Source organism: Acipenser ruthenus, chromosome 6 (genome assembly GCF_902713425.1).
Source record: "Acipenser ruthenus chromosome 6, fAciRut3.2 maternal haplotype, whole genome shotgun sequence".
Taxonomy (NCBI): Eukaryota; Metazoa; Chordata; class Actinopteri; order Acipenseriformes; family Acipenseridae; genus Acipenser; species Acipenser ruthenus.
In genome coordinates, this window is record NC_081194.1 from 7,154,134 (window position 1) to 7,181,312 (window position 27,179).

Sequence of the window (27,179 nt, forward strand, 5' to 3'; positions counted from 1 at the left end):
TCCATGACTGCTGAAGCAGTGTGCCAATATACCTCAAATCAAGGACTCTTTATAATATAACAACATGCTGAGGATTTTCCACAGTACAAAAATGGTGTAATCGTTAGGGTTTAATTTCCAATATTGCTTTTTTGATTGTGTTACCCATCTTGTTCTGCAAAGATTGTACAGTGGTTTATTAGTATCAATCAACTTTCACTTGAATTCGTATTCTGCCAAAATAGTACTTGTTACGGTACTAACTGCACCAAATCACTTTTATTCCGAATGTTTTATTTGCAAAGATTGGCATTACAATTGGAAACAATTCAAAATGTAGTCTTCTACACATTGTTGTTTTAATGTCCGATGAAATCCCTGAATGGGTATTGCTTCAGCTTCAATCAAAATAACTACTATTTCACAGATGGCAGAAAATGAAGAGACTACAATCAGGTTTTATACCATAATGCATTCTTGGCTGATGACATTATTTAGGAATTTACAATAAAGCCCACAACACTTTGTTACTATAGAGATATCAATAATCTTAAACCTATAAAACATTTTGTGTGACATCGATCAACTTGCGTCTTTATTTTTTTCTTGTTTTTTCTTGTTAAACTTGCATAATAAACATGCAATGAAACATCTTTTTTAAAGATTTTTTTGTTTGACTCTTTTATACAAAGATCAACTCTGTTGCTGTATTGCGTAAGAGCATTACCAAAATAAGAAACCGCTAAAGAACTAGAAAGTGATGACTGAGCTTGATATGGATTGCTTACATTTGTCCTGAGACACAGACACGCACACACACTCAATCGCTCAGACACACACACTTGACAGCAGTTCAACAGAAGGTATACACTTCCAACAATGATTGGTTTTGTAACATAGTCATGCTCTCGACCCCTTTCACTTGCATAGCTCAACCCACGCTTAGTAAGGCACTATTTCCCCATCGCTGCCCTCTGTCTATTATCAGATCTCCTCTCTACACTACAAAATATACATTCCCATTCCTGATGAAGAAATACAGAGACTTAGGATGAGCAAGATAATTGCCTTTTTTTATACATGTGCTCTCAAAATCTCAAAATCAATGTGTGTTTTTTTTTTTCAAAGCAGATGTATAGATGAAGCATAAAGTCATCAAAACACAGCTCGTGTGCTCCAAAAGCACACAGTGTACGATATACAGGTATTAGATATATACAATGTCTGAAAAGCATTCCAAAGGAAGTTTTAAGGTGATGTTCCTTCTTTGTGTTGCTGTAAGAAAGAGTAAAAGTCTGTATTCAGTTTAGCTGGTCTTCATATTGTTTGCGAAAGCAGTCTCCAGCGGGAAAAAATTCCCAGCAGCGTTCCTGGTACATTTTCCAAACATATGATTCCTGTCAGGAAGAAAATAATGGTGAGCTTTAACCCCAAACAGCATTTGGCAGAAACAACCACCAATACATAAGCGAACGGGATAATACAAATAGTAAATATACAAATAATAAATATAACAAATCCATACATGTTAAACCTTTTTTACATTATACAGTAACATTCAAAAGTGTCATACAATGTGGTGATAATGAAATGAACATACCTGGCCTGTGTGCTCTGTTTCGTCTTTGTTAATGAGATACATCACGAAAAAACTACAGGTAAAAAAAAAATTAAAAAGTATTCAATATTACAGTACCATTATAACATGTCTTGTACTAAAGATGATAGCACAAATTTAAACTTGTCTTTGAAAAGGATTCTGCAACATCATAAAAGGTAATTACACTGTAAGGCTTAAATGTCACCTCACAGCTGTAACCCACATACCAGCCCAGGAGGACATAAGATCAATGTGCATCGTCTGTTCCCTCAGTCTAGCCAATTGTCTATTTTCACCCAGGTAACCTTAACTAACAGTGGACTGAGGACTGAGTTCAGCCTGATTGATCTCTGCCAGGTCTCTTCTAGTGCCTGACCAGTAGAGAACCCTGTGGCGCAGTGGGGTGAACCAACCCCAGTCTATTTCTTCCCCGCCCTAGCCCATTGAAGCCCAAAGACCAATGCAGTATTCCCTGTTGGCCTAGATATATCAACTCAGCACAACCAGTGAGCTCCCGATAGCATGACTCCCTCTGCACCCCACGTGGCAGTGCCTTTACAAGGTGAGCAACTGGGGATCTTAAAATAATAGTGTCTGTCGGTATATATGCTCAAACTCAGTGTTGCTCAATGCCTTGGAAACAACCCTTTTGTGACTAGCACAGTATTGCAATCTATGCTATAGTTGGTCTAGGCTGCATATTTGTCATGCACAACAGTCTAAACCGTAGAATAGCAACCTGCTACAAAACAACTTCTTAGAGATCTTTGGATTTTACATTTAAGTTAAAATATTATTATTATTATTATTATTATTATTATTATTATTATTATTATTATTATTATTTATTTATTTCTTAGCAGACGCCCTTATCCAGGGCGACTTACAGTGCAAGTAATAATACAATTAAGAGCAAGATAAATACAATGATGAATACAATGACTTTGGTCATACCATGACTTTGGTAAAAATATCCCTGCAGGTTTCTAGATCTTCCCTGCCATTACCATCTGTACACTGGTTTCCTAATCCATTCGTTAGTTATTTTACTGAACATTCATATTTTCTTGCTTGGAGGTCTACATCAATAGAAGGCATCTCAGGTTCTCCCCTGCCCCCTGACGTTATATAACTCAGTCTAAGCACACACAGTTCATTAGTCTTTCTGCTAACTTTCACTGGCAGTGCTAACTGGCTGCAAAATCTGAGTGACACCTAAGCACTTTCTTTACTTACAGATAGTTTGCCAAGTTGTGCTCCTGCAGTGTGTGAGTTTCAAAGCCATGGGGTACTGTGTCAAAGTAGTCATTGCCAATCCCACAGATGAAGCATTTGGTCTGCAAGAAAAAAAAAAGTTTCTAATACTATTAGCAATCTTTAACTAATGTAAAACATGTTTTAAAAAATACACTCGAATTTCACCATCTGGACATCTTTACAAGGTTGTTTTATTGAAAAAGTAAAATGATAATTAATTGAGAGCTAATGTTTTCTGTAGTTCTTTTACATAGACATTGATTTCCATCCACAAGTGCGTCGGTACTGCGAAGAACCATGACACATTTCTCTTTAGAACTTAAAAAACAAATACCCCAAATGGACACCAGTTTTTATGTATTCATTTCTTTTTTTGTAAACAGGTAAGTAGAATAGAAACCCAGGTCTACACTGAGATATAGGTCACAATTACATGCTCTCCAAGCATTTTACTATAGTCTGTAATTTCCTCTTATTTAAGATCTTGAACCAATTTAATGGCTCTTAAGTACTCCTAAGTGGTTCCCTACTAGTTTAATATCTTCATCACTTGTTTTTCTCATTTCAGTATGTGGGGGAGCAAATTATAGACCAGACTCACTAGAGTAAAAAGCTTTTGGAATCATCCTTTGCATGGCTGCAACAGTTCAGAAAAGTGAGAGTGCCCATAGTGTTCTTATGTATTAGAGGTACAGTCAGCAACAATAATCACTGCATTAGGAACACCATCATATACAAAAACAAGACATAATAAATGTGTACACAAAAGCCATGCAATACAGCAGAATAGATGCATGTGCATTTTATCATACACAGTAATATACTCTGTACATTGAGAAAATGTTATTATGAGAAAGTAAAAAGACATCCGCTCAAAACAAATACAAACTGAAGCGATTTACTCTAGATTAGCAATGTGTAATAAAAAACAAGTGCTACTGGTTAGCTGGCTCCAAATAGGGCACCGGGATGATTAATCAATCCGTGAATGTTTCACAAAATCAAAGCCATGGTGAACAAAAATCAGTTAAAAAATGTATTATTGCATCCAGTGCTCCAAATAGTGTGGTTCATTGAGTAATCTACTTTCCAATGTAGACACTATGTGAGTAACATGTTTATTTTGGGTGAGTAGAATGCAACATTACTGCTTGCAGTATATTCACAATTGACAATTGAGACGCAGGGAACCAACAAAGTACAAGAAGCTTGATAACATGCGAACCGTGCAGCAAAACTGCTAATGAATATTTATTATGCATTACATTTAAATATCATGCCTAATTCATATTTTTCCAATGCATAAAACACCCTTTAAAACAGCACTGGTTGCATCTCTATTTAGTTTGAAAAAAGCAGAACATTTTAGCATCTCAAGCAAAACAATGCTCGGTAATGCGAAACACCCAAGCTTCTTTCAGGAATGTATTCTTCGATGGGCTTTACTAATGTACAGATAATCTATATGGGGAATAATAACCTGCAATCAGCGAATGAGTTTTTAATGATGACTGGTATAACCAGTGATTGGCTGACGGATCAAAAGGAGATGCCTGTGAGTAGTACAGTAACAGAATGCTCAAATGCTTTACTCTTTGCAATGCCTTTTTTAAAGGAATACAAAATCCATGTTCATGAGAAGCAGAGAACTTGAGTGTTTAAGATATCTTGAGATTGGATATATAATTTAGTTATTGTAACAACTTATATGACTGAAATGATGACAACGTTTTGAAATGCTAAATGCAGTGCCAGGCGTCTGTTTTAAAATCAAAATACATGTTTGCTATAACCCATGCTTCTTTAAAAAACATAACATTTGAGACCTATGCTTTTTGTATGTATTTATGGATACAAATGTACAGCAAATACATAAAAAAAAGCATTCCACGGACATGCGTAAGAATATAATTATCACCTCCATATCTTCTTTGACTTGTTCCTGTTGGTCTCGTAATTCACCAAAGGCATCAATAATTAAACCTGGCAAGAATGAGATGTTGTTATCTTTCAGTCCAAAGCAAATGAACTATAAGAAAGCAGAATATATTCTACACTGTTTTAAAAAACAGACTAGAGGTCCACATAAAAAATACCAAAGAGGAGAAGAGAGGCCTAGGATGGAATAACAGGGGTCCTTCAGGCCCAGAATGATGTACACAGGGGACAGGGGGTGGGGGGTGATGGGCTTTGCAGTGAAGCTTGCATAGTGCCCCTGCATAATGTGCTGATCAGTAGCTAGTGTTCTTAGTTACTCACTTTTAAGTGCATCTTATTTGCATAAATATTGCACCTCTAGATTCATACTTGCTATGGTCATTGCTCTGGGTGTGTGGTATGCCAGCTATAACCACTGGGAAATAGCCCACATGATGACTGAAATACACTATTCTTACCTTGAATGATAGCTAGCAGAATGACAATTACAAAGAAGAAGAAGGTGATGTCAAAAATGATCCTATATATCTCATATTCGTCTCCTGCCGGGTCTTCGATCTCATCACCGATGCCTCCACCAGCACGGACGCCCACGTACATGTGAAACATGTAACACTGGAAACAAGAATATTGATGTTATTGAGACATTTGAGTTCTGGATCCACTCAAGCATTGCCGGATTGAGTTGAAGAGGTTGGTGAAAAGAACACAGCACCACCCTCAAGTAGTAGTTGACAAATTATATTCCACAGACTTTTGCAAGATACAGTGGCAAGCAACTAGAAATTCATCTGAGCAATGTGAAACGAACTGAAACTTCTGCAAGCTCAGCAAAGAGAGAGACACTAGTCCATTAGTAAAACATGATGGTGGGATACTGAAGCTTTAGCTAATATCATGTTCAGCCAGATTGTTTATCTGCAGTTCACACTGTGCAGTTACAATATGTAACATTAAAAGCAACGTGCTATTGGAAGATGAAACGGTGGTAGTTGTCAACACTTTATTGTAAGCTATTCTGGCAGTGCTCATAGACTTTATCTTCTCATAGTTTTCTAAGTCAGATGGTCTGGTACAAAAGTTCACAAATGAGGAGCATTAAGAATATTCATGGCAGAAAACAGAATCTGAAATCAACGTTGGGAAATAACAAGACGACCCAGAAAAGTGCACACAAGCAAAAGAATATCACCGTTTATACCACAAGCGTGGGTATATCTAGCTTGGGATACATTTTTGTTATTCCAATTCAGAGGGATAACATAATGGAATGACACAAGTGGGATAACATGCTTAGTGGGACTAGTTCTGAATTTCAGGACGTAGCTGCGCTCTGGTAGTTCAAACCTTAATGCCACCGATACGTGTTACATAACAGCATTAAAATGTCTGAAATAATTTCAAATTCCTATTGTTGTTTTGATTTGGCCCCCGATTTCCTTGTGAACGAGACTGACTTTTCCAAACAGCCTGTAGCCTCTTCATTAACACAGGTAATGATAGGAAACAACAGAGAGGCTGCAAATTGACAGCTCAAGCTTCTATATAAAAAGACAGTTGTAAAGAGGCCATAAAGTTAGAAATTAATCTGTTGAAAATGAAAGTAAAAATCTGCCAGGTAAAATAATCCCTGAAATTTAAAATAAAAAAATGTACTGCAGCGAATGAAAAATGTATACCACAAACAATTAATCAATATACTCTATTTATACTGATTTGCAACTGGATTCACGGCAAAAACGGTAATTAACTAGTATCTAAACACATTACTATTTGTGCTTGGAAAAATTCATAAGAACTACCCTAATAAAACATCCAATCTGTTTCATAGAAGGTCCAGCAGCAAAACTAATATTCTAGTCTACCACTGCTGGATAATTTGGATGTATGCTGACATGAAACGACTGGCTGAACACTGGCCTGTTTTTCAATACATGTGCATTCAATTTAACCACAGACATCAGCAATGTTTGCGTATTAGGATTCTGGAACACTCCACTGTAAGCTTGTGTAAAGGTGCAAACCCACTGACTGGGCTTGTATACAGTAATAGCATCCAGTATCAGACACAAGGATAAGAGAAACCAGTTTTCAAGGGACATCATGAATTCACAAGCAGCAATGACACAATACTGTATATAGACATGCTAAATGATTATGCACTGTATCATTTTTGGTAATACATTCAAAGTCTGGAACTGGATAAGAACTACTATCTAATTTTATGTGATGCCTTCACATATAAAACTTCAGTTCCGTGTCAATTGTTTAAGTCAGTTACAGTCAAGACACTGGTAAATGGAGATGGCATGAACTTGCATGGATGGCTTCAATTATCAGACATACAACAATGACCGATGTACAACAGACAGAATCCATGAGAAATCTGATCAAAATATTTCATAGTTATATCAAGTTTAACAGTATTTGTGGTTTTATTACATTATGTAATTTTATTGTTTAGCTCTACATACAATACAAAACTATTAGGTAGACAATCATGCTGTGGAGGAAAGGCTAATTAATGCAACACCATGGTTCTGAGCAGACAACTTGTCAGAACGGCCACAGGGCCAAACAGAAACACAACTTGTATTTATGTATTAAACTTCTCATCTTATTTATTATGCAGGAACATGTTTTAGTGCAAGAGGAGTTGTTAGCTGCTACCTGTTTATTTCAGAAGGTGTTTGCTTTGTCTTTGACAGACAATTGAGGAGTTTTTGTTTTCCAAATGCTTTGCCTATCACACAGTGGGTAAAGAAGGGTCACTCATCTATCCCTGCTGCACACATGCATTGCCATGACCTGCAGGCAACAGCTGAACTGAAGCAGCAGCGTCATCAGATCTGGATAGAAACGACTGACCTTTTCAAACCGTACATGGTCCTAATTGGAAAGCCGGCATTAAAATCTGATACAAGCTCACTGAGTCTGAATGGATTAAAAAGACTGCGAGTCCTTTCTGTCACTTATCGAGTTTTGATCCTACGAAGGCGTTACCGTTGAGGCACTCAGTGACGCTTGTTACAGGAGAACCTTTAACTGTGGATTATGTCACCATCTTTAATTAGGTGCAGTTAACTGACCAGTGTTTTTTAATCCTATTACGGTGCCTCCGTACTTGTTTTGAAACTTTTCTCAGGTGCCAGCTTGTCTGCCTTTGTTTAAACTGTATACAGAGTAATGCCATTATTATTTGTTTTTTCATTGTCACTTTACAGGCCTTGTACGTGCTGTCAATTACACTCGAGAAGCATTAGGCTTCAGATGAAATTGTGCAGATAATTTGGATCCCTTGAGAGAACACAGAAGCATTCTCTATTTATGTAGCTTTATGGATGGCTGCTAAGTCTAATTTAGTTTTGATTGATATTTTTAAAGTGCAACCCAATTTTACAGCATGTTTGGTTTTTTATAGAAATACATTTTCTTCACCACCTCCTATATACATTATTCCACAAGAGCACCTTTTATCCTTTAAATATGCCATTGTCTGGGAAAGTAAATTACAAGTACTTACGGTGAGCATATCGTCACATTTCATATCAGGGGTGTCTCCGACTTCACTCTTGTTGTAGAATTTGCGGAAGAAATTAAAGGCTACTACCGTGTACAAGTAGACAACGACAGCCAGCAACCCCACTGTTAACACCAGCTGGAAAACAAAGAAGAGATATGGATCCTATTGAAACAGCTACAGCCATACAGTACACAGCACGTACAATGGACACTGTGATAATGGAATAACAAATTCGTACTTCTTAGAACTAAGGTCTCTAAGTGAGTCTGTGCAAATTAATCTGATAATGATTCATGTCCAAACAGGAATTAAGAATGGAACATAGTTCATTTTTTATTCCAATATTCATGAGTTACACACATATTATTTAAACATTATCTTTATACAAAATAATGTAGCACTGGTTATTACAGAAGTAAAGGCAGAGCTCATCTACCCATCCCTCTAGTTAGCCACACCTTCATGGTCAGCAGGAGGACTCGGAGCGGGTCTCAAAGTGTCTCTCCTGTGCCTATATTGATATGCCGTCATGAACCTGTGCGCTATAAGCTTGGCGTGTTGCCAACTGGTTATTATTAACTTGCTAAACTGTAGACAACAGCAGTATTTCCACTAGTAAATGGGATGCATGTTGAGTTAAACTAAAATTTGGTTCCTTTCGTAAACCCCCTAATCTGCATTCTTAATATAGCTGTTTTGTTGCTACGCAGACAAAATCTATTTTACAACTTCTGTCTGGTAAATTCAGTTTCCATCAATACTATTAACCCATTCTTAATTCATCTCTATCTCTGCAAAGTGTTTTATGTTGCATTTCTCCTTAAGGGTTTTCTTAGGGTTTCCTTAATGGACGGGTGATTATACGGTGCCTGGTTTCGTTCTGTTTCAAATGAAATGTCTGTTAAAGCATACCTGTTTGCCGTTGTGTGTAACTGATGAGAGGATGGTCCGTAATGTTTTGAATCCCATGGCTATATCCAGTAAATGTGCAGCAAAGAAAAAGTTATTGTAGTGCCCAAGCACCGACATGGTCATATACCAGGCTAGGTACAGGAAAGACTACAAAAAAGAGACAAGATGTCATTAACATTGAAGTGGGTGGCCTACATTTATTCATTGCACAGGACAGCCACACAACTCAGCTGAGATTGTCCGGATAACACTACCTAGGGGTCACCAGGACCTGAATCAAGGGTCGGATTACCCACACAATTAGAACTGATTCCAAAGAATCTCGCCCCTGGTTCTGGTAAATCCAGTATGATAACGTGAAAACAAAAACTTTAATTTCCTGGTCATATTGTTATGACAAATTTACAACAAAGTCACATGGCACAAGCTTATCAAAAAAAAGAAGAAGGAGAAAGGATTCAGCCAAGTTGTATACTCCCAATATGATCTCTCTTGTTTTTATGTGATCCAGTTAGCAATAAAATATACTTGGTGCGGAAATGATTACTATTTGTTTCTGACCATCACTTTAGCAAGTCAAATACATCATTTAAAATGTACAGCATCTCAAGAGGGTTTGGTTGAATTCCACAGGGAAAACAGCTAAATAAAAAATTGGCTATATTATTTTATTGAATCTTCTTGTAAGACTAGTTAAAACATCTTAAAATACCTGTATAGATTATATTGTAGAAAAGCACCTTTATTTATTTAAGACATACACACATTGGTAGGGTTTATTTCATTTATAAGGTGGTCTTGCTGGATTATAGTTAAATATGTTTCAGTATTTATATTGTATTTTTAATTACTATTACTTCTTCGTGTATTTCTTTCTTTAACTAAATATAACACCTGAAGGCATTTCTAAACTTAAATGACGAAGCTGTCTACCAATGTCCCCTTAAATAACTTTTGCTACAACAATTGACCCCTCCTTTTGAACGCAGAGAAGACTGAAGCATATGAGTTACTTACGTTGTCTGTAAAAACTACTCCTAATTTCCACATTTGATATTTGACATCAATGGAATTCAGTCTAAAAGAAAACAAAAAAATACAGACACAGTCATTACCAAAGATGTAACGGGGTGCAAAGTGCAGGAAAACAGTGCTGTAGTATTAGAAATGCCTGCTCTTGGAGTTACTGCAAGATGTGTGGGCTCAGGCAGTGCTTCGGAACTCTTTGTACTTTCTTCAGCCGATAAACTACAAACACTGTTCTTCATGAGAGAGCGTTCTGCAGCATTAGCCTGGTATAAATACAAAGTGGGTTTCAATAGTGACCTTTGTGGGTATGCATCCCCAATTAGTTCTGTAACAAATCTGCTCTCCAATCAATCTTCACGCTAGCTTTAAACTTTCTTTTTCTCTCCTTTTGATTAGTTACTGTAAAAGATAGTGGTTCACATTTCAACTTGCTTTTTATATCAGAGATTTTTTTTTAATCAATTTTTTCATTAACCTTTAAGTTATACAATAAGTCACAAAGAAAATATGAAGTGCCTCTAATTACTGTCTATTTACAAAGTAGTTACTTAGTAAATACATGTGTACTTACACATAATGTTATTTTGCATAATGTTACAATGTACTTAATGTGCAAATATGTTTGCATGACACATGCAAATAGACAATTGTATCAGAAAAGGGTTAGAGTTATGGTTATGGTTATTCTATGCACAAAGACTTACACATTAAGTACATGGTAACTATGCATAATACCATTGTAATATAGTTACTAAGTAACTACTATGTAAATACACAGTGATTAGACACTTAATGTAAATTGTTGTATAAACTGGATTCTTTTTTTCAGATTTTTACTAGAGTTGCAAAGTTGTGGTATGACATTTAAAACCAAGAAGTTTTTTTTTTTAAATGACCTAGCACTATGGTGCTAGATTCTAGCACCAGGATACCTCATACAGCACCAGCAATCCCCTTAGCGATCCCCCCCCACACACACACTCATCCACACACACAGGGGAAGGTGCTTGAGTGTTGTGTGGGAAAGTGAAAGCAAACATGTTGCAGCAGACTTTTACGCAGTTATCAATTACATCTTTGTTCAGCAAATCAAAAAAGTATATAGACTTAACAGGAAACAATTCACTGTAAAATAATGTTTCATGTTCACAAGCCTCTTAATTTTACAGCGAAAGTTAAGATTAGCTAGTTTATAAACACATTTTGTTGATTAAAAAAAATACTCTTTGGTTAGATGCATATCAATCACAGATTTATGCTGGGGTACATTTTGATAAAAATATTTACTGTAACACGAAACACTAAAAACCCAGCTCTCTGGTGCTACACTTTCAAAACAGTTCAGCACCAATTTTCAAAATGATTTGCACCTCTGATTACCCTTGCTTAAAATTTATTTTTCATAATGAATTTCATTATTTTTTATTCCGGTTTCCAATTATGCAATATTTAACTTCTCAAGCAGCATAATTTCTAGGCTGTTTACCAAACACGTCAACGTTTGGCATGACTGCCCTCTTCTGGTAACAAAGTGAACAGCAACCAGCATCACCCTTTCATTACATAAACATTACTAGCAGTGTAAACATTCTAATACACACAGGGATTGCATGTATCGCACCGGGCAGTGAGGAAGGTTCAAAGGCAAGCTATGTGAAAGAGAGGTTTAGCATAATGACACACAACTGCATTAGCATTAGGAACCATCAACTTTCTGTCTGAACTAATTCCCAGGTGTAGTGTTGTGTGTAAAATGTACTGTGTGGGTGTGCATGTGTTTAGCAAAGAATAGTTAAAAGGAATGCAGACTCACACTGCTGACAGTGAACTGTCTTTCTTTGGCTTCTTTTTCTCTTGTGAATCACTGAAGTCAAGAGCAGCTTTGTCCATTCCCAGTAACTCACTGATCCTGTCTCGGCCATAAAACTCTCCATATTTATCCATGACCTACAGGGGATGAGAACAGAACAGACTGGATTACACTGAGCTGCGACAGGATGATTTCACATTGCAGGTACCCTTCATTTTCAAGTATTTTATTAAAAAAAAATGTAATCCATTTAACCTTGAAAACTAAAATGATATCTTTGAACACCACTATCTGTTGGAGTCATGATTCACCAGTTAAAGTAGCTAATCTGGGCTACAGCAGCATAATGGCCATCCACTATCACTGTGATTTCAGATGAAAGGGGTAATCTATCTATGTCACATTCGTTTTAGATAATGACGTATGTTATGCAAACATATAAAATAACTAAAAATGACAAGGAATAATTCCTTCCCTGGAGCACTTGATCGTTTTAAATGCTATCACGCAGATAAAAGAAGCTTCTTTGAAAAAAATAAATAAATAAATAAAAACCGTGTAAAAAGTGAACACGAAGTGTACTCCCTTACCTTTCGTTTTACAAATTTGTCCCAATAATTATTTGGAAAAGACCTGTAAAAAACAAAAACAAAAAATGTAAATGCCCACATTTAACTATCTATGGGAAAAACAACCATAATGGAATAACAAATTACAACATTTAACTGAAATACTCTCTCAGGAGTTATTCATTCAGTACTCACTTGTCAATAGATTTATTTCAATGTGTAATAAAATGCACGTACTGGGTATTAATTACAAGTCTGTCCCACTGCCCTTTGATGTCATCTTCTGATGGCTGCTCTGTGATGTAGAGTCCATCAAACTCCAGTTTCCGTGCCACCTCCTTCTCTCGTTTGAAAATAACCAGAGGAACCTGTTGTCACAAAAATGTGGTCCAGTACACAACTGAGAATAAGCTATTATCTTTCCATATTGGAAATAAATCAGCCGCTAATAACAAGTTTTAGTATAAAGTTTACAGAAAAAAAAAGACTTTACATTTCTGTTATAAATGTGATTTATATATATATATATATATTTATATATATATATATATATATATATATATATATATATATATATATATATATATATATATATATATATACACTGTATATATATGTTTGCTGTAATTATTATTGAGTTTCCATTTTCCTCAATCCCATTGCTTAATAGAGAATAGGACTATGCTTGCAGGACAACACTATAAAACTAGATACAACAGCCCTGTGTTAGCTTACTTTTAAACAATAATATCCTATTATGCAGAAAAAGGAGATGACTGTGTGTAGAATAGCGAGTATTCTCAGTGTGGGCTCCATGTAGCCACTGCTCTCCTCCAGCACAAAATGAACGGCGGCGAATTGTTGGGGCTCACTGTCCATGGCATTCCATCTTGGGATTCCTTTCTCAGTGGCTGTGTAAACAACCTCCTTCTCTTCAATAACTGCTGAGGAGGTGGACACCTGGAATACAGAGCCAAACTAATGAAATCAGCTTGCTTAGCAATTTAAATGTACTGTGCCAGAAGATAAAAGCCCACAACTATATTTTCAGTTTAAAACGATTTCATGTAAAACATGGTGTGAACAGGACAGAATGAATCTGAGCTGCAAATCTACCTCCCGACCTGGAAGGGTGCTAAGTAAGGTTGTTGGTACGCCTTCACAGGGATGGGCCGACTCGATGGTAGGACGGAACCGGAAGTCGGCCATCTTGGTGAAAGGGCATAGCTGTAAGGCTGCTAAACAACACTACTGTGAACAGCTGTGGTGTGCACAGCAATTGGATAAAGCGTGGTGCCGTTCTGATCACAATTTCACTTGTAGCACCTGCCTGTTCCTCAACACTTTAGATTAGTGTGTGTGTGTGTGTTGTAAATAGACCCTCTGTTTTGACTTCACATCATTCCTGCACCACTCACATCTTGACACATGGGCATCCTGATGCTGTATTTTTTAATGTTTGAAGTTCAGTAAATGACTCTACAAAATCCGTTTTTGTCTGTCTTTTGTCTCACCTTGTAGAAAAGGAGAATGAAGTTGATTGCAAAGGCAACAAACAGAGCCAGCATCCTCATGTTGTAGAAGTTGCGTGCAAAGTAATTCTGCAGAGAAAAGAAAATAAGTGTTACTTATGATGGGAAAGCCCCCAGTTGCATTGAAGAATGTACTGTATCATGAAGAGAAAGGATCCTCACAAGCAGCTTTCGTTGGTATGCTAGAATTTTTTTCCAAAATGCAGATTCTTGTATTTCTGACTCATCTGATTTCAGGGCATGGTGCTGTCTAATTTTCTGTTTGGGTTTCTCTTCCTTTGGCTTTTCCTGTTTCTCGCCATCTTCCCCTCTGAAACAGACACGTGCACACACAGACACACAGACACACATACACACACAGACACGTGCACACACACACACACACACACACACACAAACACACACACACACAGACACACACACACACACAGACACACACACACACACACCCATACACACACACACACATACACACAAACACACATACACACAGACACACACACACACACACACACCCATACACACACACACACACACACACACAACACAGACACACACACATACACCCATACACACACACACACCCATACACAGACACACACACACACACAGACACACACACACACAGACACACAAATTACAATAACATGAAAAGGAAAAAAGTCAAAGCTGGCAATATAATGTTTTTTTTTTTTTTTTAAATAATGGTATTTTTGTAGGAATATTTTTTCACTTATATTAATATAACAATATTAATATTATTATAATTACCCTAGGGAAGTGACATACATCATTTTGTCCCATTGTTATGTCCTATAGTGTATACCATGAGTGAATCAGTGTGTCATACTAGTAATGCATAATGAAATTAAGCATCTAGAACTCAACATACTCTGCCTTTTCTGGTTCTGACTTATTTTCTTCTTTTTCTTCTCTTTCTTCTTCTTTGACCCCCTCGCCCTAAAACAGTTTAAAAAGCACTAAAATGAAATCCTTCGAAGTGGCAACCAACCTCATAAATAATAATTTATATAAAATTATAAAAATGTGCAGTGTATAGATAATGTGTCTCTCTGCCAGTGGGGCTCCTTCTCCCATTTTTCAGTCTCTGTTGAGAGGCAATGGGCCAGGGAGGAAGCTATGCTCTTTGAGAATAATGTAAGGAGACTTTTGAGCAAAACAGAATTCTCACCATATGCATCAAATATATGGACAGACTTAAGGGTATACTGTAAATCCAGAAATATTTGTGGCCAGAATATTTGGTGAATCACACCCAGAAGACCAATTTCGCTCCGACCTGTTGCCCTGAAAGTTGTATACTGCTTCATAATACTGTATGTACAACATGAAGACCAGATGATGGTTAATATTACTGTATGTGCCTTCAAAAAATAAAAATAAATCAAATCAAACATTTTTAGTGCATTTATACAATGTATTTACACGTAGGCTAATGTAACACGATAGGTTATCACAGGTTTTGAAAGAAAGAAAAAGACACAAAACTGCATGCAAAATATAATTTACTGACAGGAAAATTAAAATGAAAATCAATCAACCAAAATCTAATGCAAGAACTACACAAACAACTTCAGAGACATTTAAAATGCTGTATGCAGTGTATAGGCTTACTAGTGCAATATTAACTCTAAAACAGAATTGAATGCAAATTCTGATATTATAGTAAATCAATAGAAATACTACTAGAAAGTATTTACCAAAGTTAAAACAGTTTTTTTTTTATAGCACCTTAAAACCAAACATTCTATTTTATAATTTAAAACAGAGAGGATCACAGAAAAGCTATGTGGAATGTCTTTAAAAAAAATAGCCACCCACACAGTTAGAACATAGATTTTACAGAATTATACTATACCAAAGCAAAACAAAAGCTTTTATTTATTATTTAGAAGATAGTCTAAATTGTACCAAATACAAAGCTTCTGTACTGTAAACCAATCTGAAAAAACAATTTCAAAGAGACCAGCCTGAAATGATCTTTTTTTCCTTGTTCGTGGAGAACAGACATAAGCCAGTTTGCATGCTTTGGCTTTATTTTCAGGTCCACATCAATATCGGGAATGTCAGCTACTTACGCCATCTAGTGGATGAACTTCATATGAGTCAACCATTGGAAGCACTTATAAGAACATAAGAACATAAGAAAGTTTACAAACGAGAGGAGGCCATTCAGCCCATCTTGCTCGTTTGGTTGTTAGTAGCTTATTGATCCCAGAATCTCATAAAGCAGCTTCTTGAAGGATCCCAGGGTGTCAGCTTCAACAACATTACTGGGGAGTTGGTTCCAGACCCACACAATTCTCTGTGTAAAAAAGTGCCTCCTATTTTCTGTTCTGAATGCCCCTTTATCTAATCTCCATTTGTGACCCCTGGTCCTTGTTTCTTTTTTCAGGTCAAAAAAGTCCCCTGGGTCGACATTGTCTATACCTTTTAGGATTTTGAATGTTTGAATCAGATCGCCGCGTAGTCTTCTTTGTTCAAGACTGAATAGATTCAATTCTTTTAGCCTGTCTGCATACGACATGCCTTTTAAACCCACCTAGCTCTTCTTAGCACTCTTTCTAGAGCAGCAATATCCTTTTTGTAACGAGGTGACCAGAACTGAACACAATATTCTAGGTGAGGTCTTATTAATGCATTGTAAAGTTTTAACATTACTTCCCTTGATTTAAATTCATCATTTCTCACAATATATCCGAGCATCCTGTTGGCCTTTATTATAGCTTCCCCACATTGTCTAGATGAAGACATTTCTGAGTCAACATAAACTCCTAGGTCTTTTTCATAGTTTCCTTCTTCAATTTCAGTATCTCCCATATGATATTTATGATGCACATTTTTATTGCCTGCATGCAATACTTTACACTTATATATTGGAAGCATTTACATATGCGCCAAAAATGTTTGCAATTTTTTTTTATATGCAAAAATCGCATAATAAAAGGCTCACAAATATTTCTGGATTTCCATATATATATACAAAAAATGCAAATAATTTATTTTTTATTTTCAATACATTACCTGGTGTCGTCTTCGTAGCACAGGTGAGGGTGGTGGAAGCGGAGGAGAGGGTGAGGTAATTAGCTCGCTCAGACTAGCATTTGGATTATGAGGCATAAGTTTATATTGTCCACCTTCACGCCTTAAATCTAACCCAAAAATGTCTGAAAGGAGATCACCATCATCAGAGGCAACTGCTAAGTCTGCTAGGTCTTCAGAAGGCATTGCCGTGTCAGGGTGCTTCTTCTCGATTTCCTCGCCCTCCCCACGGACCTCATCCTGGGTTGGATCAGGCATATTGGCTAAGAGGTCGGCCACTTTGATTTTTTTGGCTCCTTCCACCAGACTTCCTCCGAGAAAGGTGCTGTACATGATGCGAAAGAAACCCCTTGACACGCTGAATGTGAAATGGAAAAGTCCCACCAACATGCTCCAGTAGAATGAGATGAGGGTCATGATCATGTCTTTCACAGTCATCTTCTTCATTTTCTTCATCTGTTTTTTAAGGCTCTTCATGGAAAGCACCTTCATGAGCATCATCACGTTGTACCTCAGTGCAAAGAGAGCCGTGCGCATTGTGTTGATGGAGAAGAACCCCATTTCTGGATTTTCCTCTTCAGGCTTGTCCTTCTCATTCTCTTCCTTGTTGGCAGACCTCTCACCTGTTAGCTGAGCAGCTAGCTGCATTTCAAAGATGGTGTCCTCGCAAAAGTTTACAAAGAGCTCCATTTTTTCCTTCTCCCCTCCCTCATTCACCACATCAAAGATGAACTGCCGCTTGGACTCCTTCACCTGTGGCTTTTCCCACTGCGTCCGACTGGACTCACTGATTTCAAAGTAGACCCGCTCGATGCGTTTGGCACTGCCCATGATCTCAATACGACCAAGGTAAGGCTGGAAGTAATTAAGCACACTCTCAGCAAGTTCCAAAAAAGTCTGCAAACGGGTATCGTGAGGCATGTGCTCGGACAGATTGGTCAACAAGACAGCCACATTGAAGCCAATGTCTTTGGCTGGTTCGTGGAACCTTTCCACAAACTCCTCGTAGTCCAGCAGCTCGTTCTCATCTGTCTCCGCACAAGAGAGAAGGAATTCCGTTTCTGACTGGGTGTAGTGTTTGTGGCTTTCCATGGCCTTGTGAAAGTCCCGCTTTGAAATCAGGCCTTTAGCATCAGGGTCATACTCTTTAAATGTATCAGATGATGTCAAGTCTTTTAACTTGAGGAACATGTCAAAGAACTTCAGAATCATTTCCACATTGTTGGAGGACTCTACTAACATGTCAACCATCTGTTTGCCAATGGTTCCATTAACCACATTCCCTAAAAAAAAATAAGAACAAGTTGTGACTTTTTTAATGTTTTAATGTCGCACATATTGATGTTAACCCAGGCTTAATCACAGCTGCTTAAAACATTAATGATGCAATGATTTTGTATCATTAATTTCCAAAACAGAGAATTGTTAATAAAACCATGTTAGACCTTTTTACCAGGAGAAGTTGCAAGCGGTTTGCCTGACTTACTATGTTGTATTTTTAATGTTTTAATAATAAACAGCCTGACATGAATGCTGTTACAGCACCAATCTAACACTTGTGTTGCAACATACACTTTTATAACTGACTGGCATTTATTTAGAAAACTTGTAATTAGGTCTTGTTAGTTGTGAAACAGTGTTCTTTAATACATTCTTACCTTTCAATTAAATCATTGAAAATCAAAGCCAGACACGTTTTAATTTATTTAAACCCACACAGATTTTTCCTTCTGTACCAATTATAATCATACAACTGTCAGCTATTGGTATCTACCCACTATTTAGCATGAAAACATTACCAAGCATATGGACACAAGTCTACCCATGTATTATTCAGGAGAACTTATGGAGGAATTAATGAGAAATTCCATTTGAGTAATCAAATGAAAAACACCCCTTGAGGCGGTGTTCATCAATAATGAATCAATCTGCGATGATTGAGAATCAAGAGGATTTTAATTAAAAGAAAACACAAAATATAGAAGTCATTTCAGAAGTTTAAATGTTAAAACTTTTAACCAATAGTCCCAAGTTTGTGCAGTTGCTTGTGCAAAACGCAGAATGACAAATAGTGCTTAAAATACACTGCATGTAGCTAGTTATCTATGTTATGCTACAAGTCAAGAAGAAATTCAATAGTCCAGTCTCACCTTCTAACATTGACAACAACATAACTACCATGTCTTTTTGGAGGTCCATTAACTCTTTCAGTAACTCAATTTGACTGGAGTCCTGCAAAACAGAATACCATGTTTTACTTCTCGATCAGTAACACCTCACTGCCAAGCCATCAATGTTAATATTAAATGCATTTCAACATATGGTAAAAAAATCTATACGTTTCTTTCTGACCATGTCAAATTGCAGTGTTATATGTTATTAGTTTAAAGGATATAATATCCGACAAGTAACAGAGATGGGAACAGCTAACTTCTCTTCAGGTATTTGAATTGCTTACATTACACCAACCTGGGATAGCTTCATTTGCATGTGTGCAAACACGTGAAGAAACCCAACCACCGCATCCCACAGTCTGCTGTGTGCAAGACTCTGCTGGTTACCAGTACACGGGCCCTAGAGCACAACAGAAATAACATTGAAGTATTGAAAGGGTGAAATGTTTGATTCAGGTTTCTCCACCCTGAATATCTCACTAACTGTTTAATTCCTTACTATACTGCATTTGATTTGAGATCACAAACTTCTATAACATCTGTGGTATCTACACTCAAATCAAGACAAAATACATATTGTTCTGACTACAATAAGGCACAAACAAACAGTAAATATTGCTTTATTGATTGGGAACCAATAAGTTTATTTGAAAAATATATTGTTATTAAATTTGCAGTTTACCAATTTTTGATTACCATGAAACTGGCAATAACCATACACTAAGCCAAATCTTACCTGGATGTATTCTGTAAGTGTATTGAAAACCTGTTTGGCCACATTAATTGCCTTGGAGAAATTGCGCTGTCCTTGCTCATCAATCACATCTTTTCCAGAATAATACCAATAGAAGTCACTGATAGATTCCTATGGAGACACAAGTTCATAGAATAAATACTCACAAGAGTTACACAATTATTCAGTGCATGCTCATTCAAATGTATAGAAATGATAAAAAGTGATGCCAAATAAATACATAGACATATTTTAAACTACTAGGCCTGCAATGCTAACAATACAATTAACATTGTATATAAAGTTTGGCTTGAAACTGTACCTGAACTCGTAGTAGGTAATCAACTGTAGATATAATAATATTCACTGTGGTGTTGTTTCCAGTCTGAGTCCTTAGATAATTCTGAAAGTCTATGGCACAAAAAGGATGAAACATAAATTTGTAAAAGGTGTGTTATCATTTTAGTACATACCTGGAGAACAAGAATTCAATATGTTTCAAATATTTTGTGTTTGTAATTGTGTGTTGAACATTGCAGCAAAATTCTTGAAAATAAACAGCATTTGAGTCCTAATGTCTTCTTACTTTAACCCAACAGCATACTCTTTCAATATATTTGGTTGAACATCCCCAACACTCTATCTACATGTTTTAATGGCTATCCTTTTAATATATTTTTTAACTCATTTTAATTTGGTTTATTTCTGATGTCCTGCACTTTTAAACACAACGCTTTTGAGTATTGTTTCTTCCAAACTCACAGCTTATTTTATTTATTTTTCCCTACCCAATTTAAAATGCCCAATTCCAATGTTGCCTCACCCGATCCCACTTAATGATCAGGAGAATTAAAGATCAATGGGGGACTTCTGTACCTGCTGTCAAGCTAATTGCCACTTTTTACCCTCCGAACCTAAGCACAGAGGTCACCAAGCTACTGAACCCTGGAATTTAGGGCCATCATTGGGAAATCTCCTGGGCTTGTGGAGCCCCTAGGGTTGGCTGAAGTGCAATGAGATGAACTAAGCCCATTCGATTTTTCCTCAACTCGTGGGAGGCCAGTGAAGAACTCCCTGCGGGCCCCCAGTCAAGATTGGAAACTCTACCAGGTTCCAGCTCTACCAGGATCTGAACCAGCAATCTCCTGATCGTGACTTACTCTGCACTCACATAGTAGTGCTTAAACTGGATGAGCCACTGGGGACATTAAACCCATAACGTTTCAGAATACTTGTATCCTAGCCAAAAGTACTCATTGATGGGCGGTAATTTGTTTTACTATATCTGACCAGGAAGAGAACCTTTGAGATATTGGTTTATGATGTGGTTCTCATTCTCTTCTATTTGACATGATTTAAGTTAAAGAAATTTAAGTTTCTTATAATGTCTTTTATACTTGTAAAAACTAGGGGGTGGAGTTCCTCCACAGCCCATCACACCTTAGGAAGATATACAGTAATTATAATACAAAAAGCTGTTATCTACACACATCTACATCTGCACAGCACCCTAACTCACAAACCTGAGTTATGTCCTTCACAAAGCAGCTGAAGGAAGCGAAAGAGGTCACAGGTAAACTCATCATCCTGCATCACCTTTTCTCCTGCACAGTGTGGAAAAAGGAACAGAACCCATTAACAAACACACAGACATTCACACAACAGAATACAACAGCTGAGAACTGCCAAACCTGAGGCTGTCTTTATTATGCAAATCATAACTACTGCTCTAGCTGAAGTGTATGTTCAATACACTTCCCAATTTGACTAATGCTTCACAAGATGAAAAAGAGGAAGAAGAAGAAAAAAAAAATCATGAAAATATATGTGAGCGTACTGCAGCAGTGAGAATGGAGTGGGGCAGCATTTTATTCATATGCTTTAACAGATAGCAAGTTCACCACTTCTAAACATAGATCACTATAACGATGACTGTTAGGATGCTGGTTTGTAAACCCACACAAAAGGACACCACTTTCCAAGAACTGTACTGGGTCCTTCTTCTGATTGCTTTTCCCACCAACAAATACAGCTTTAGTAAAATGATTCCACCGTAAGCAACTCTTCTTTGTAAAGGCTATTCAGTCAAAATGTTACTTTTTCTTATTATTAGGCAGCATTAGGTCTTATTGTATTTAATGATTTAATGCTGACCAACCAGACACTAAATAACTATGCACCTGAACTGCCTGAGAACACACCAACAAAAAACTTTTGAATTATATTCTTTACAATGTATTTGTCTGCTTTAAGAAAACAAGCAGTATAATGCATTACAGAAAGCACTGTGAATTAATCAAGCCTTTATTCACTGTACATAACGACACATAATGCGGTGACCCGAAGGAGTACTGAAAACATTGAACGCATGTTCTCTAATGATTTAAACCCATTTAAAAGCAACAGCCCTGTAAAATTGCTGGCTTCCTTTTAGGACAGTGACATACATATGTTTCTGTATTAGCTATACACTCTGATAAAATGCTGCCTTCAACCATGTTTAATGGAAGTCATGGTTAATGGGAGAGACAATGGCTTTATGACCAGAGATGTACAGTATGATAGACAATGATTCTGTGATGTATAATGTTTTATTTATTTATTGTGAAATGGGTGCAGTTTTTTTTTTTTTTAAATCTGAAGTGGAATACAGAACACGTCTTCTGTTTTATACATAGATTTAAACAGGCTTGAAAGTGCTTGGAGTCGAGCTTTGAATGAGCTCTAGTGTTTACTGCCCACGTGTGGCAGTCAGTTAAATAAAATATTCGACACTGGTCAGATTAGAGAACTTCAAGGAGATGTAAAACTATTATGCACTGACAATCATACCTGCCCTAAAAAAAACTGCATTCTTCAATGCAAACTAGATAGCTGGGCTTTAATGGGTATGTTTTATTTCATTAAATCTACTTTAATTGCATTTTCGTCAGTCTAGGTTTCATCTGCATTTATTGTACTCGCTATGCACTTGCAATTAGGTAAAAATTTTTAGTAAATACATTGTAACTACATAGCTATATCTCCAATTCAATGTAATAAATATAAGACTTTACATTTCTCATTATTTGGCAGTAAAAGTAAAACACATAAAAAAGATATAACCGGAAATAACAGAATTAAAATGCACCCTTCAAGTGCCCCTTCAAGAGTGACACACACGCAAGATAGGTCATGTTACTTTCGTTTTAGATTAAAAACTACTTTTGTCTTTACAGTTTTGTATGTGTATATGCCTGTTTACACACTAGCTTCTTTTGAAATGTTTATTCTATTATAGTTTTTCATTTTTTGAAGTAGTGCTTTATATGTGGTAAGTTAGAAAATAAACCCTTTTGTGTTTAATTGTTCATTTAAATACGGCGTTTCGGCTGTGCAGATGTTTGATATGATGTGCTTGAATAAAACTTTTGAGTTGTATCTGATGGTGTTGAAGTAGTCCATTAATGTACAGTGTGTGTGTGTGTGTATGTTTTGTATGGCTGTTCTGCTGGAGGAATAAGCTGTGGACTCTTCTAACTGTAACAGCCCCTCATTAGAGGAATAAGCTGTGGACTCTTCTAACTGTAACAGCCCCTCATCAGAGGAATAAGTTGTGGACTCTTCTAACTGTAACAGCCCCTCATCAGAGGAATAAGCTGTGGACTCTTCTAACTGTAACAGCCCCTCAGAAACTTGAAACACATTTTTCTCAGTTTCAATCAACCGAAGATCTTGAACAGCAAAATAATAGAGGTATATGTTCTGCAATAGCTTTGTATGTTTTGTCTAAAATTAAACCTGTTTTTTTTCCTTATGTTTGTTTTAGCATTCCGCTAATGGTGCTCAGCCTTTTGTAACCAACTACACAAAATAAATACTTTGTTTGTTCTCATAGTGTAGGCTTTTCTGCCTTGGCCTGACTACTTCCTTAATTGTCTTGTGTAGTAATTATAATCCCTTGATTTTTAATACAAAAAAAAAACATATTCATCTGTTTAACAATAGATAATCTATGATTGCACTTTCAGGCTTATTTTTACATGTATGATAGACCAGTGCAGCAGGCTGCCAGTTGATTCAGGACTGGACTTTAGTGTCTATTCTTGTATATAGTTTTCTACACTTTACACTGCACTCTGTGCAGTGTTAAAATTAAATATTATTTGTTGAAACATCCAGCATAACACCTATTCTCCAGCAGGGCGTCTTTTCACAATTCGGCAAGCTATATTTACAAATTATTAACCAGTAATTATTTTGTTTTAAAACTGTGGTAATGTTTAAGATATCCAAATAGGCATCAGGTTTATAAAATAGGGCCGTGAACCCCATTTAGACAAGCTTTCTTGCACTGCTTTACCAAGGTACGTCAAGTCACATATAGTGAAGATGTTGATCCACATTGAGGGAATCAGTCTAATTCAAGCCCCTGTGTTCACTTAACACAGTGAGAATCACAAATTATGCCAAACATGGTTTTCATATGCTTAATGATAGAACAGTGCTGAAACACCAAATGTAAACCTGATTTTAGCTAAAGCCAATTAGAACTTTTTTTTTTTTGGAACAAAAAAGACAGGAATTTATCCTACTGAAAAATTCACTCCCTGCAAGAGATTTTGTTTTTAATTAAAATTAAACTCCTCCACACTGCGGTTCCAACACATGACCAGTGCTAAAACTCCCAGCTAAAACTACAGTATCTATATTTAATCACGCATTGCTTAGCAGTAGCCTTCCTTATGTGCTGTGTCTGGTCTTTCATTTTAGAAACTGCGGATTATAAACATGTTCTTTATTTTGTTTCTCAGAAACATGAAACTGGGGTAACAACTGAAATATGGATGGAAAATACAATATCAGTTTAACGCAACATCAATCATTTCGTCATTAAATAAATAATAACGATCAAGACACATATTAACGAACAAAAGGTACAACATTGAATACATCACAGAACACATAGTAAACAACTTTTGCTCAGAGACACAGGTGTCATAACCCTTCACTTGCACAGATCAGTGCAGCCATAAAGCCATATTGAATGCATGACAAATGCTACAAAAGGAGTACATCACATGTTCTTTCCACATCCAACCACTGCAAAACTGGGTCACTTTAAACAGCTCACTGCTCTTACATCTAGTGTGCCAGATACTGTGCAAATCCTGAGAGGGAGGCAAAACATAATAGTTGGCTACAGAATTACAGCCGTACTTTGTGCAAACAGAAACAAAAAAAGCAGTTTATATTCTGCTAAGGAAACAAAGGGTTGGGTTCAGGACCTGGACAGCGCTGACACAAAGCTAACAAAGGGAAATGGCAGATTTTATAATTACCACGCTCATGAGTGATGACTGAGGAAGGGAAGACAGTACAATTAAACCAAAGGAAAAAAAAGAAAAGAAAAAGTAAGAATTCAACAGATTACAAATAGGTTCAGTATTCAATATTTCAAAGAAACTAGTTGGGGGGCGCACAAGAGGAGAAAGTGCTAAGAATTAAAGAGCAAAGAACATAGAAAGGATTTTAAATCAATCAAGGTTTAAGGGTGTTATGGCAAAAAAGGTCAGGTAAACCCACCATATTGCATAGGGAAAAACTTTGACAGCAAAAAAAAGAAAAAATAACGTATGGCTGCATAATGCTGAGTAATGTCCTAAGGTTTTCTACTATCTCTGTATCAGTGTGTGACACAAGAGAAAAGTCAATAATGCCATGAAGGCTTAAGCTTGGTGATAATGCTGAGCTCCTAGTCAGAGCTTAACAGCAGGGAAATCAATCTCTCTCTCTCTCTCTCTCTCTCTCTCTCTCTCTCTCTCTCTCTCTCTCTCTCTCTCTCTCTCTCTCTCTCTCTCTCTCTCTCTCTCTCTCTCTCTCTCTCTCTCTCTCTCTCTCTCTCTCTCTCTCTCTCTCTCTCTCTCTCAACAATGCTGACATGCTGCTTGAGCATGGAGACTACACCGTTTTGAAGGCCTCCTGCGGTATCAGGAACCACAAATCTTCCCAAAGCCTTGTACTAAGTCATCACCAGTCAATCTTTCCCATAGGGCCTCAAGTAGGTTAAGGTCTGGCTATAGAAAAGACTACGCTTATGTGCGAGTTGCACCTCAATTTCATACATGGTAGATGTAGTTGGAATCCATCAATGCTGTTCATGATGAGGATAGGCACTACAGTTATAACAATGGGCAGTCAGGGACAGGTTCATGGAGCATGTCATGTCAGAGATGTACAGCTCCATTGGAACTCAATCCACTTGAGGCCTTACAGGATGTTCTTGATCAAAGCCTTCTGGCACAGCACCGTCGCTTAATTCTTGTACAGTACAGTGTATATATATATAAAAAAAAAAAAAAAACTGTGACATTGAGGAGATTCACGTTCTGGTACAATAGAATATGTAGTTATGTTTGATTATGTGTAGGTTTGCCCTTTTTTGACATAGCATCCTTAACTTCAGTATATACAGATTTGTTAGCATATTAGCTTTTGGATATATTAATATTAATATTTTGTTTTACTTTATGAAGGTCAGATTTTTGCTTTTATTTTCAGTTTATTTTTGCATCACAGTTTCCACAAATGTTTATAAATCCCTGTACTTTAGAAATTTCAGGAAGAATTTGTGAATATAAACCCATTAACATAGAACACAAAAACACCCATCACTTGTTTTACAATGCAACACAGTTTTCTTGACATTTATATACATACACAAGGAGTCAAAATATAAAATAAAATGACACAGACATCTTTGATATGTTTCATAGAAATAAAGAAAAAAGTGGACATGAATGTGGACAAAACAGACATTTTGTGGGGATAATTGTATTTTCACAGTAATGTTTGTTTTACATTAACTGAAGTACCACACCAATGTAATGACAAAACAGCATGACGACGAAATAATAAATACTGATGAATTGACATAGCAATTGCAATCTGAGTTTGAATACTTCTAAAAATAAAGAAATTGAAAAAGTAAACATAGCATTTCAGAATCCGAAAACCAGCAGTATGATTGGCATAACTTCATTCCCATGCTAAATCAAATGTAATACTTGTAAATAATAAC

At 36.6% G+C, this 27,179-nt stretch overlaps 1 protein-coding gene across 1 annotated transcript in view; it reads right to left on the reverse strand.

Annotated features, from left to right (window-relative positions):
- Positions 1-252: 252 nt before the first annotated feature.
- LOC117411543 (ryanodine receptor 2) overlaps positions 253-27,179 on the reverse strand; it is a 207,026-nt gene continuing 180,099 nt past the window's right edge. The window contains exons 83-104 of the mRNA XM_059024865.1: positions 25,441-25,458; positions 21,643-21,723; positions 20,442-20,530; positions 20,123-20,251; positions 19,682-19,786; positions 19,363-19,444; positions 17,195-18,495; positions 15,042-15,109; positions 14,312-14,459; positions 14,132-14,218; positions 13,353-13,577; positions 12,855-12,985; positions 12,639-12,681; positions 12,052-12,185; positions 10,227-10,287; positions 9,210-9,356; positions 8,298-8,432; positions 5,233-5,389; positions 4,755-4,819; positions 2,816-2,916; positions 1,580-1,631; positions 253-1,376 (exon numbers count right to left, since the gene is read on the reverse strand). Of these exons, the coding sequence (XP_058880848.1) occupies positions 1,281-1,376; positions 1,580-1,631; positions 2,816-2,916; positions 4,755-4,819; positions 5,233-5,389; positions 8,298-8,432; positions 9,210-9,356; positions 10,227-10,287; positions 12,052-12,185; positions 12,639-12,681; positions 12,855-12,985; positions 13,353-13,577; positions 14,132-14,218; positions 14,312-14,459; positions 15,042-15,109; positions 17,195-18,495; positions 19,363-19,444; positions 19,682-19,786; positions 20,123-20,251; positions 20,442-20,530; positions 21,643-21,723; positions 25,441-25,458 (3,455 nt within the window). The 3' untranslated portion in view covers positions 253-1,280. The remainder of the gene's footprint in view (positions 1,377-1,579; positions 1,632-2,815; positions 2,917-4,754; positions 4,820-5,232; positions 5,390-8,297; positions 8,433-9,209; positions 9,357-10,226; positions 10,288-12,051; positions 12,186-12,638; positions 12,682-12,854; positions 12,986-13,352; positions 13,578-14,131; positions 14,219-14,311; positions 14,460-15,041; positions 15,110-17,194; positions 18,496-19,362; positions 19,445-19,681; positions 19,787-20,122; positions 20,252-20,441; positions 20,531-21,642; positions 21,724-25,440; positions 25,459-27,179) is intronic.